The 12,809-nt window shown below is 42.6% G+C and overlaps 2 protein-coding genes across 2 annotated transcripts in view; both read left to right on the top strand.

The window, feature by feature from the left end:
• Positions 1–6,473, top strand: part of LOC129171424 (hemicentin-1-like) — a 46,794-nt gene extending 40,321 nt beyond the window's left edge. Inside the window, exons 18-23 of the mRNA XM_054760067.1 lie at positions 9–257; positions 504–652; positions 2,222–2,345; positions 3,925–4,191; positions 4,280–4,612; positions 5,068–6,473. Of these exons, the coding sequence (XP_054616042.1) occupies positions 9–257; positions 504–652; positions 2,222–2,345; positions 3,925–4,191; positions 4,280–4,612; positions 5,068–5,327 (1,382 nt within the window). The 3' untranslated portion in view covers positions 5,328–6,473. The remainder of the gene's footprint in view (positions 1–8; positions 258–503; positions 653–2,221; positions 2,346–3,924; positions 4,192–4,279; positions 4,613–5,067) is intronic.
• Positions 6,474–7,819: 1,346 nt separating this feature from the next.
• Positions 7,820–12,678, top strand: LOC129170642 (hsp90 co-chaperone Cdc37). Its single transcript, XM_054758377.1, has 8 exons — positions 7,820–8,204; positions 8,863–9,144; positions 10,674–10,779; positions 10,856–10,971; positions 11,402–11,524; positions 11,598–11,780; positions 11,921–11,992; positions 12,173–12,678. Exons 1-8 carry the CDS (start codon positions 8,097–8,099, stop codon positions 12,311–12,313), a joined length of 1,131 nt encoding a protein of 376 aa, XP_054614352.1. The 5' UTR covers positions 7,820–8,096; the 3' UTR covers positions 12,314–12,678.
• The last annotated feature ends 131 nt before the right edge of the window (positions 12,679–12,809 follow it).

Raw genomic sequence — 12,809 nt, 5'->3', positions numbered from 1 at the left:
ATCAACAGACCGGCCCACCTTTGATGAATCTCACGAGAACCTGTCACTTCCCGTTGGGGGCAACATGACTTTAAATTGCACCGCCTCGGGAAACCCAGCGCCGAGATACAGTTGGACTCTCCCGGTCCCCTTGAAGTTGGAGACAGAAAATCAACCCATTTTGACCTCATCCTTCCAGCATCCCGGCACATACCAGTGCACCGCCGCGAACTCCCAGGGCGCCGCCACCAAACTCTTCACAGTCAGCGAAGCGCCAAGTAAGACGTCATTTCTTCAGCCTTCTTACCGTGTGGCTACGTAACGCCTACGTAACTTGCACTTCTTCGCTGTTGTCCTTTAGCAGGTAGTCGCCCCAGCGGGACCACTGCTGGGATTTTAATTGCCGTGTTGTTTCTTGTCATTGTCATTATGGGATGTGGGGTGTCCTTCAAGCAGAGAAACTCACAGGACGCGCATGTCGGAATAATTTACGAACAATAACGGAAAACTCCCGTCTCCCGCAGGGGATCGGACAACCTTCGCAGCGCTGTTGGGAGTGATTGTGGCCCTGGGAGTCGTCCTCGTCATCGTCGGCCTTTTATTTGTCACTCCCCAAGGAACGTTTTCTTTTAACAAGGGCAGCTATAGTAGGGGACGACCTACGTCAGGTCCTGTGTGATTTTTGATTTTTTTTCTTTTTTTTTTTTTACATTTCATAGCTTTATGTTGAATGCTTTAGGCCTAAGGGGATTGGCCTACCCTGCATGCACATTTTTAACATTATGCACTTGTTTACTCAAACTACTAGTATGTTTACATGAGTGAGATATTACTGTTGTAATTCACTGTGCACGTGTGTTTTTGCTAGCCCATTGGAACCTTAAAAGTCAAACGCGTTCATCAGTATAGGAAATAATCCGTTCCGGAGTGAAACTGTCAAAAACATTTGGCGGTTTTTAAAGGTTTAAACATGCTTAGCAGTCATGCAATCTAAGAAAAAAAAAAAAAAACAGTTACGCATGTACAATCATCAATTGACTTTCCTCTTGAAAGCAATCGGGGGTGAAATGGAGTGCACTACTTGGCTGTGGCCAGCAGGGGCGCTGCTCATTCTGGCTAGTTTGTCTCTCTGACTAGTTTGCAGTCTAAGGAGAACAGCAGAGGATTAGCTGCTGTGGGAAGTGAAGCAAGGTGAGCTACTCAACACTATGGCACAGCTCTTCGGGGTTGCATTATTCTGCTTAGTGCAATACTGGCACAGAAACAGGAGTTCAGAACATTACAAATACTATTACTACTAGGTCACGGGATCTTTGAAGTGACACAAGAGACGGCCAACGTTTTAACGAGCAAACTAGCAAACCGAGCTAACTAGGTAGCCTTCAATTTATTTATTATAAACTTAAAGATTATAAACTAAAGAATAGGTTTAAAAGTGAGTGGGGAAGAAGCCAAAAACGGACTTTTACCACACGGAATGGGAGAACTTTTTTTTTTTCCCTAAGATCATGTGGGATTCTTCATCCGTGGCTGACTCTATGCAGGTAATGTCTCATCAGTGTAACACTACTGACGCCCAGTAGTGACCAGAATAGTACATATGATGTGTCTTTGACTAATAGGCAATAGTCAACCATGAAACAGCAATCATTTATTCATTAATTTTTTGAAAAAACACAAGCGATGTTTGAACCGTGATGTACCGAGGGACGCCTGTATCCAGTTGCCATGTTATTGTCAAATGACTGAGCAGCCAGGACAGTGTGTGTCCCGGGCAGCAAATTCCATCTGTAGTTCTATGGTTATCGTCACACTTTTTTCCATCCTCTTCGGTACTCTGCTCTGGTAGCAGCTGAAGTCTCAACTGTTTTGTCCGACTTTTGAGGTCTTTTGTCGTCCAATTATTCAGTTTGAATTTTAAGGTTCCATTGTTGTTTTCTATGCGTGTGTTTTTAAATTTGTGTTGCTGCACCTTAATTTCTCTGTGAAGCTATTTTGTGAATCATACGCAAAGAATTGCACTGTAAACATTGACTTGTGAGTCCCATTTGAAATCAAGACAACCACTTGCTTTGTTCAAACTTGCTAAAAAATGAGCCATTAAATGGACGAACAGAGCGTGTAATGTCCAAACAATGAAACATGTTCTTGCACTTGCACCCTTTCTGCTGTTGTTGAGCGAGTGAGTGAGTGCGTGAGATAAGTCACTCGGATCTTTACATTCCGTTCCCGTCCACTTTAGGTGACTCCAGCGCTGTATGCTCAGCCTGCGTTGCCACGACAACCTGGCTCTGAATCGTTTCGGCTCATTTTTATTGCGGGGGAAATCGCGCAGGAGTTGAAGTACATAAAGTTCTTACTTGGAGGTGAGGGTATGTATGCCATGCAATTTGAGTTTCGCAGCTGTGCGCACTATAAATAACGCCAGAAAGCATCTGATTACGCGTGCCCCTGATAGACTGCGCGCAGCATTCTGGTCACAGTGTGAGTCTGGCAAACAACAGCAGCAGCTCCCGCCTGCTGGGGTAGCACAAAGCGCCGAGGTCACTGGATGCAAGAATGCAGGCAGCAATGACAAATATATGAAAATGCTGTACCGCATCTCACAAATGTAAGTGCAGCCCTCACATTTGAGCAGCCATTTTATATCTCCTCAAGGGACAATACAAAATAAATGGATATACTTTAGAGTAGTCAGTGTACAGTTTACTATTCACTGAAAATGTGTCTGAAAATGAGTAAACACACAGCCATTGTTATCTGAACGGCTGGCAACACAAGTGAGTAGCGAGGTAATTGTGTCTTACCTACAGTCAAGCACGGTGGCTGGGGCTGCACGAGTGCTGGTGGTACCAGGGGAGAGCTGAACTCCAACATGTTCTGTGATGACATGATCCCCTCCCTTCTAACATGATAAGGAACCCAAACACCTCCAAAATGACAAGTGTCTTGCTGAGGAAGGGAAGGTGATGGAGTGGCAAAGTACGTGTCCTTCTTGAGCACCTGTGCGGCATCCTCAAGCCGAAGGAAGGAAGGAAGGAAGGTGGAGCAGCGCAAGGTGTCTAACACATCCATCGATGTGATGTCATGTCTCAAAGGGTGAGTAGTTTTACTTGAGTTTTACTTTTATTATTCAGTGTTGAACTTGTTTTGTTGTTTTGTTTTTTTACATTCCCAAGTCTCCCCTCTGGAACCCCAACCCCGCCACCCCACCCACCCACTCTTAAGTCAGCTGGGATGAAGGGGGCCCTTGTGTTCAACAAGCATTGTTCCCTGCAGAGTTTGCCAAGCTTGTGCAACTTGGATTTTTCTTTCGTCAGGATCCTTCGCTGACATTTCACCGCAGAAATGGTATCTGTGCAGTGGATTCTGTGGACTATGTGTATGTTTTACTCAGGTAAGATGTTAAGTGTGTTGTGTTTATACACGTTGTCTTTATACATGTTGTCTTCACGTGGCGTGTTGTTTTTTTTTGTGGTAGTCCATGGTAATATAGGGAAATGGTCTGTGGATGGCCTTTTTTGTGTTCCGATCATAGATGTAAAATAACTTACTGTGGCTGCTTTATAATGAGCATTCTGCAGCTTTACAGCCCTTACTTACTATTTGTATCTTAAATTGCAGCAGCATGTGAACACAACAAAAGTAATGCTTTTCATGCTTTGTTGCATGTCAAAAATGTGGACAAAAATGTGTCCACTTTTAATTATGTGAAGACTTTTTTTTTTGGCACATTTTGTTACAACTCGTGACCGGCTCAAATGGCTCACCGTGGAAACAGCGCCCGCAAGTGGTGTGTTGAATTGATAGTTAGGCCCAGCACTACTTGGATAGTTTGACCATCAAACATCATTACAGTGACATTGGAATAAAACTATTAACATGTGATTTGTGAAGATTCTTCTAGAATGAGCAGGCCAACCTAGTAACTGCTGTTTGTCTCAGCATCAGGTGATGGTTGCTCCTTAATCCTCAAGCCCCCCAGGGTAGTGGTGGGCTTCGGGGAGCCAGTGTCGGTCAGCTGCGAAGCCGCCCGGCCTGTGCGCGTTCTGGGCTGGGAGTCGGCCATCAGCGCGGCACACACTCAGCAGGGCCAGAGCGTCCAGTGGAAGGTGGACAGCCTGATCGACTGGATCGAGGAGCCCATCTGTTACGGGGTGTTCTTCACAGCACCTCGCCAGTGCGAGGAAAAGCTCAACCTCGTCCTCTACAGTGAGACCACTCCACTCTTTTTTTTTTTTTTTTCTTTTTTCTTTTTTTAATAATGACTCGATTTTTGTGTCTGGCCCTGTCCCCACAGAGAGCCCAGACAGCGTCACCATCACGACTGTGAATCACACTGGACCCATGGTGGAGGGAAAAGAGTACCAACTACTCTGCGAGGTGCAGAACATCGCTCCTGTTCAGTACCTCAACTTGAGGTGGTACAGGGGCCTCACTGAGGTGTATAACCGCTCCTTTTCTGACCTCACATCTTCATCGCCGGTGCAAGTGTCCTCCATCCTGGTCATCACGCCCACTAAAGCCGACAACGGCGCCCAGTACAGCTGTGTAGCAGAGCTAGAACTCGGTCCGGAGGGACCGCAACCACCTCCGACTGTCACCTCAGAGACCCTGACAGCATCTGTGTATTGTAAGTTTTAAAAAACTACTTTTTGAACCCTCTAAAGCAGGTAGTGTGTTCAAAGTGCGGCCCGCAGTTTAATTTTTATTGGCAGCTGGCATATTCTAAAAATAAAATTAAAATTTGTTTTTAATGATACATATTATTGGATTTATACCACAAAAGCTGTTAGATTTTTTTTTTGTTCAGATAACATTGCATATATTGACCTTACATTGGTTTGGTTTTAGCATCTTTAATGCACAAAATGTATCAAAGTGGCCCCCACATCCTTCATTTTTCTGTATGGGGGGAAAAAATATATATTTTGGAAAAAGTCAAAGAGCGCTCCGCAGGTTTTAGGAATCTGCGACAAAAATGTTAGTCGCTCTGCAAGTTTTGAGCTGAACTCAAGCATGCCAGCTGATTAGCTGTGCTCTAAAGAATGTTAACCCACCTTTTTTATTATTGTATTTCCGCCACAGTTTCCCCAGTGTTCCAAAGTCCTGGACCAGAAAGTGTAGACCTTACAGAAGGTGCTGAAATGACACTGAACTGCACCGCCACAGGAAACCCGGCACCTCTCTACAGCTGGCAGGCCTCCCAGCCCGTGCAGGAGCTGAGGGTGGAGGGCGATGCTGTGCTCGCCTCCTCTTCCTTGCTGCCAGGAACCTACACCTGCACCGCTTCCAACACGCTAGGGAAGAAGAGCAAGCATTTCACAGTCAAGGCCAAGGAAGTCTAAAGATGCGCTCGTGAAGGCGTGAACAGCCTCTTCTTGTTTGGTTTGCTTTCAGGTTTGAAACAACCATCAGGACACACTGTGGGGAGTCTTAAGACCCAACACATGCAATATTTATGCTTCATTTGTCACTATTCTAACATGAATGGGGTGTAGCAGTTACTGTATTCCCTCAAATAGTGACCTCCACTCACTTAAATAAATAAATGCCTCACATCAAATAAACACTTAACCCCATTGTTTCCCTTTCAGGAAAAAAATGACAGGTGCTACCACTAGGGGGTTGTAATTACCTTTACTATGACTGGTACCGCCACGTATCCATCTTTACCAAAACGCTGACGTGGCATCTGTAAAGCTGACATTTACGAGAGAGAGCGATGCTTGGATGCAATGTGGAGCATTCCAGAGACCAAGAAAGAATACATGATTTGAAAACAGCACAATGCTCCTGTCATAGAAATCAAACAGAAAATTGAGCAACTGTTCAGTTATATAATAATATAATATACAATATAATGTAACAAAATATATATTTTTTTAGAGGGGTGTCCAAAGTGCAGCTCGTTGGCCATTTTGCAGCTCGCAGAACATTGTAGAAATACAGTTAAACAAAAAAAACATCTAAAATAGGGGAAAAAAGGCAAAAAGGAATAATGCAACGATAAAAAGCTGAAATGTTGGTAAGTAATATTTTTTTTAGCCACATCATACTATAAAAATGGCCCTGCAGCCTTTGATTTTTTCAGTGTGCGACCCTCGCAGGAAAAACTTTGGACACCCATGCTTTACCCCATTAGACGCTTATTGCTCTCTGTAGTTGAGTAAATAAATGCCACTTCGTGTCATAATGCGGAAAATGTGTTTTTCCCTGCCATTTTCTGTCACAAAATGTAAGTTATACTGTTTTCCATATTGATGAAATCACCTCGTTCTTATATATTATACATGTGTTCTTTCTTTGTTTTAAAGTAGATTGTGTTTGTAGAAACGATAGCTTGGTTAATAACAAGCATTTAAAAAAAAAAAAAAAGTGGGGACTGTTTAAAGTGAGGCTGCAATAACTATAAAAAATGGTTAGTTTGTGAATTAACATGATTGTCATCCTGAACAGTTGGAAACCAATTGTCATGTGCTTGTTTTATTAAAAATGGAAACAGAGAGGCTGTCTATTATTTCTACTTTGTAGAGATTCCTTACCCTAACTAATGTGCAAATGGGTTTATACATCCATTTTCTATGCAGCTTATCCTCATCAGAGTCGCGGGGGTATGCTGGAGCCTATCCCAGCTGACTTTGGGCGGGGTACACTGGTCGCCAGCCGATCTCAGGCCACATATAGACAACCATTCACAGTCCCATTCATACCTATGGACAATGTAGAGTCGCCAATTAACCTAACATGCATGTTTTTGTAATGTGGGAGGAACCTGGAGTACCTGGGGAAAATCAGCGCAGAACCATGCAAAGAGAACATGCAAACTCCACACAGATGCCCAAGTGGAGATTCGACCCAGGTCTTCCCGATCTCCTGATTGTGTGTTGTTTTGGGTTTAATAACATTGGAAAGTGAACTGTAAAATCTTACATTTTTACTAAAATATATAAATATTTTTCTCAACTTTATAGGTTTTTCTGGAGTCCAAGCTCATAAATACACACTGCAATAATATAAAATGCCAAGAGATGTCGCTGTTAAACTATTAGACAATTTTATGGGGCGCCTCTGCGCGTCACGTGATCAAAACATTGCGAAGGCGGAAGCGGAAGTCGAGCAAACTGACTGTAGCTCTCCCCGAGCGTAAATTATTATTACCGCTCAGGAATGCCACAAAAAGACCCATGTCAAAAGCAAGCATGTGCAATCCAAGCGTGTTTACAAGGTACAACCTATGTAGTTTATGTAATACGTTTAGCCAGCCGTATGTTCTAAAACAAAGTCTTAATGTTTGATGCTAACTCTCTTCCGGCAGCTAACAAGTACATCGAGAGCATGTGTGTTGACGTGATCAATGACATGCGGAGGTGTTGCCAGATACACGCCGCAAACTCCATTTGCTGCTCCGGTTTTAAAGACCCCACAGGCGGGAAAAGCAGCACGTGAGCCTACAAAGCATGAAGTGTAATTGTATCAAGAAGAACCATCTATGACTGTACAGGAAATCTCTGTTGGAACACATGCAGCAGTTTGAGAGAATATTATATCTATGGAAAAAGGTTGAAACAGGAAATGCACAGTGTTAATAAAGGAGGTCTGGAACTTTTTTATGGGTATGCACTTTTTTATGGGTGTCTGAACTAAATTGTTTTGCTAACACAAAAGGATATATATTTTTATTGCTATTATTAGATCCAGTTTAGAATGTGCTCGTCTGAATTTAATATTTGGAAATACTTGATGCTTCTTTGTTGTGTTCAGTAAATGCTAGGTTTGTTGCAGGGTCCTTTAAGAAGGGGGAGGAATTTCACACCCAAACACAACGCGCCTCGTGACGTAAGACGTACGACGTCTGCCGGAAATGTACAGGAGTACTTTCTAGAATGTAGCAGCAACCTCATGCTAGCTCATTCCTTGTATATTTTTTATATTAGGATTTCTCTTGTTAAATCTACTGAAGCGTTGAAGGCAATCCCAATATAATATTGTCAGATTTATGATTCTCACTTAAATTCGCCTTAAATAGCCTTCGTTAGGCCCCACTATTTTAGCGGAATCGTAGCTTAAAGCTAACGCGGCTCTGCGTCGAGGAGACTAATTAACTGGTAGGCATCATGTCGAGGATAGACTACAGCGTGTGGGACCATATTGAGGTGTCAGACGATGAAGATGACACCCACCCGAACATCGACACACCAAGCCTCTTCAGGTGGAGACACCAGGTATACGATAAATGTGGAATAGCTGATGCATTCCCAATGGAGGCTCGGTTAGTAGGCTTCTGTGACGTCATAGGGGTGTAGATTTTTTAAATCATTCTATTCAACGGGCGTCCCATGGGCCAAATGCGGCCTCTAAATGACTTTTGCATCATATTCCGAAAAACAGCAGAGCACACAGAGGATCTTTGAGAGCATTTATGAAGTTGATCAAAACAGCAAAGCAGCCTTGTTATTTAGACGATCTTTGATTATTTATTTTTTGCTGTAGGTCATTTAAAACGTCACATCAGTCCAGTCATAAGTAGTATCTTTTGACTACCGTTTTTATTGCTTTACTTGCTTAAAAACAGCAAACCTCTGCTGTCCTAAAGATGATTTTGGAATAAAAAAAAACTCTCTTGTATAGTTACCTTTCTTAAATAGTAAATACCTTTGTCAAATATAGCTATTACTATCTGTCGTTTAAGGAAATCTGGTTGTCATGATGCCACCATTCTATACATTTCTTTGACAACGTACAGGTATATATATAGAAAACTGCAGCAGAAATGTCTTATAAGTGCATTATAAAAGGACCAGGCTTTATAGAAGACAGTGTGTCCAGGTTTTGGACTAATGCCATCAAAAACAGCAGCACAAACGCGTGTCGTATTTTCAGGCCCGCGTGGAACGGATGGAAGAATTCGAGAAGAAAACGCAAGACCTGAACAAGGGACTCACAGAATGCCGCCGCAAGTTGTCAGAAATGCAGAAGAAAATCCAGGACATGAGCCTCTCCACATCAGAGGACAACAAATCTGACCTGAGCAAAGCGAAGACGGAGGAGAAGAAACTGAAGAAGGAGGAGCGCGACTGGGAGAGGAAGCTGGAGGACCACTGCCGGGAGGAGAAGAAGATGCCGTGGAACGTGGACACGCTCAGCAAAGAAGGCTTCAGCAAGGTGGGGAGCAGATATAATATAATACGTGGCACTTGTTTTCATATTTTTAATTAATTGAAACATTCCCTGTTAAGACATTTTCTTCTTTATGTTTAATTAAAAAATATGTCTATTTTAAAATATTTAAACCTTTTTTAAAAAAAAAATAAATTAGAAAATTAATGTGAATGTTTCCCATAGGATAAAGGTATCAAACACCTGCTGTACATTATACACGATGTTACCAGGAAATATACAACAATAAAAGTGGTAAATAATTAAACACAATTTCATGTGTCATTTCCAGCCAGAAGATAGGCATTTTTTTAAACTGAATAATTTAGAGCACACCAGCATGTTTAAAAATACATAGAGCGCATAAAAGCTGCAGTAAAATATATATTAACAATGAAATCCTGTCGTGATCAGCTTCAGCACATTCCAAATAAATCTCAAATATTATCTCGGCCTGACACTTCATTAGCGACACCTTCGTAAATGCGGAAGCTTGCATTTAATGGTTGCATTTGGAACTTTGCACAGCCACCACTCTGTTTCTTCCTACATGCTACACATGGAAGAAAGCTGAAAAAAATGATGTTAAAGGTAAATAGTCAATCCTCGCTTATTTGCGCGTCAGTATTCGCTCCAGTGCATATTCTTGGCTTTCCTTTCTCCGCTTTAATTAGTTTGTTTAACATTAAGTTAAATAAAAAGTGGATTTATGGCTGTCAAGGGAACATTTTCTGCTGGCTTCCGAATAGATAAGAGACAAGACAAGTTCTTGGAGAATAATGAGAGGTAATTTCATAAAAACCTGCATGCAAGGAGGCAAATCAATACAACCTGAACAGGCGGTCTCAAGAAAGAAATGCCTAACCCCTGCCAGGGCTGTGAGGTCATTCTATAGGTTGGTATATGCGAGGAGAGTGGTGTTCTAAAACACATCTTAATGCTACATGGATGAAAAAGGAAAAAGGTGAATGCAAATGACGAATTATAACAATGTGAAATAGATTATAGGTGCAAATAGTACACATTTTTCATCAAATTATTGGCGCTCTCTGCATGGGAAAACGAGTGCCGCAGCTATGAATCCAGCAGAGGGTACTGTCTCACATGTCTGACTCAACATTTTCCAGCTGGAAGAGGCTTTGACAAGATGTGATGTTGTGCATGTGATGTATGCTGTATGGCTGTAGTTGTTTCTTGACGTTTAAAACTAAATTCAAAGTGTGTTTTAATAGGTGTGAGAGGCATATTATAAGGTGTTGAATGTGGGAAAAATAGGCATTATTAGGGCTTTTTAGGTCCATTATTTGTGGTTTTTCACCATTTGTGGGGGGTCTTGGAATGTATGACCCTTGCATACAATTATAAATGGAAAGCCTCATCTCAAACTTGCACATTCTGTTTTTCAAATCTGCGTTTTTTTTGCGACGATACAATAACATGATACGTCTTTTCTCTGGAAATTTCCACTGATGGCTGCTAACCCCCTTGAAACAAAACTTCTTGTGGTTTCCTGTTTTAATCTTTGTCGCCCACAGAGCATCGTCAACGTCAAACCCGAAGCTGTGGAGGAGTCCGAAGAAGAGAAGGAGAAGAAGCACAAAACCTTTGTGGAAAAATATGAGAAGGAGATCAAGCATTTTGGTGCGGGTTTAAATTGTTGTTTTTGTGGTCCTGAGATGTGCTCAATCCGTCAGTGTTGTCTTCACTTCACCGCCAGGCATGCTGCGGCGCTGGGATGACAGCCAGAAGTACTTGTCTGACAACCCTCATCTAGTGTGTGAAGAGACTGCCAACTACCTGGTCATCATGTGCATCGACCTGGAAGTGGAGGAGGCAAGTGCTTTCAAACCGTCCTCCATAGACCGCCGGATATATTCTATACAGTGGAACCTGTCTCGTTAGCATAATGGGTGAAAAAAGGACTCAGATGCTCGGACTCCAGCTGTGTCCCAATACTTTTGTCCAATGAGTCCTTGCTTGTTGTCAAAAAATTGATTTTTTTCCACCTTTTTTGTGTTGCTTTTCTGTACAAACGGCACCAATATGGCAACAGTTAAGAATGCTGAAAAAGCATACTAAATAATAGTAATAGTGAGAGTTTGACCCTGGAACAGATTATTTCCATTCCCATTATAGCCTATGGGATGGAGGATGCTTTCAAAGCAGCCTCACCTCTGTGACCTAACAGTACTGAGACTGTAGTTTCCAAGTGAATTATTTAACACATTGGATTTTGCTGACACACAAATGTCTTCCTTTTTAGAAACATGCCTTGATGGAGCAAGTGGCTCACCAGACCATCGTTATGCAGTTCATCCTGGAGTTGGCCAAAAGCCTCAAGGTGGACCCACGGGGATGCTTCCGTCAGTTCTTTGCCAAGATCAAGGTGGGTTTGAATGTGTGTAAAATGGAGCTGAAACACACAGTACTTCATATGGCGCATACGGTGTCCTTCGTAGACATCCGATCAGCAGTATCAGGATGCCTTCAACGACGAGATGGAGTCGTTCAAGGACCGGGTGCGTGCCCGGGCGAAGATCCGAATAGAAAAGGCCATGAAGGAATATGAGGAGGAGGAGCGACAGAAACGCCTTGGACCTGGAGGACTCGATCCTGTTGAAGTGTTTGAGTCTCTACCACAGGTGAGGCCTCCTACTTTCCCACAGCATTAAAAAAATCTCTCTTTAAATTATATTTTTCTCACCTTTGGGTCTTGTAAACACACACATTACTGTTGGAACATCATTAAAATATCACTTGTACTCATTTCCTTTTACTGCAGGAGATGCAGAAATGCTTTGATGAGAAAGACATCCAAATGCTGCAAGATGTCATCAGCAAGATGGATCCAACGGTAGGTGACTTTATGATAGACAGTCTGTTCCAATAAATTCCTGGCTCCACGCCTCTGCTTGTGTTATATGTCTGCAGCGTCTTATTATTTGCATAAACATTATGCAAATGTGAATATGGACAGGATGGATGTGGTACAAACTGGTGACCAGGTCCACTTTGTCTTGTAATTGTGCTTTAGGAGGCAAAGACGCACATGAAGCGCTGCATCGACTCGGGGCTTTGGGTCCCCAACTCCAAGCCGGATGACGGGGAAGAGAAAGAGGAAGACTCCACTTATGAGGAGGTCAAAGAGGAACTGGAAGAAGCCAAGAATGAATGACCATCGGGGAGACCCTTTGTCTGTTTGCGAACCCCCCGCAGCTCCTATAAGTGTACGAATAGTTTGCCATGTAAGAAAAACAATGACATAGACGCATATATCCGTCTGACAAGTAAAGGATTGGCTGTCACCTAACTCTTACTGATGCTTCCAGCTCGGGAATGAACTGCAGCTTGTCTTATTTAGGCCTGTTTGAAATAATTGCGATGTACACTCATGTCGAGAGTACTAATACTCTCATTTCCCCCTCTGAATATGTTGGCTTTTTTTTCTTTTTTTTTAGATGTAGGCCTGCAGCAGTCAATGTAATCAGGTTGGAAGTTGCCACCTATTTTCTATAAACTATAAACTCAACTTGAGGCCGATGTACATGATTTATTTGGGATGTGTGTTTTCTACATTACTATGCTAGCACAGGGCTACTCAAATGGCAGCCTGCAGGCCAAATCCGGCCCATAATGACATCAGACTGGCCCCCAGGTTCACTTCACAGCTT

The sequence above is a fragment of the Dunckerocampus dactyliophorus genome, chromosome 18, assembly GCF_027744805.1.
Source record: "Dunckerocampus dactyliophorus isolate RoL2022-P2 chromosome 18, RoL_Ddac_1.1, whole genome shotgun sequence".
NCBI classification, from domain to species: domain Eukaryota; kingdom Metazoa; phylum Chordata; class Actinopteri; order Syngnathiformes; family Syngnathidae; genus Dunckerocampus; species Dunckerocampus dactyliophorus.
Note: the sequence above shows the minus strand (reverse complement) of the source record. Positions and strands in the feature narration are given on the sequence as shown.

Coding starts and splice junctions, on each gene's coding strand:
- LOC129170642 (XM_054758377.1), top strand. CDS start 8,097: ATGTCGAGGATAGACTACAGCGTGTGGGACCATATTGAGGTGTCAGAC. Junction 9,145..10,673: donor GCAAAGAAGGCTTCAGCAAG/GTGGGGAGCAGA, acceptor TGTCGCCCACAG/AGCATCGTCAACGTCAAACC. Junction 10,780..10,855: donor GAAGGAGATCAAGCATTTTG/GTGCGGGTTTAA, acceptor CTTCACCGCCAG/GCATGCTGCGGCGCTGGGAT.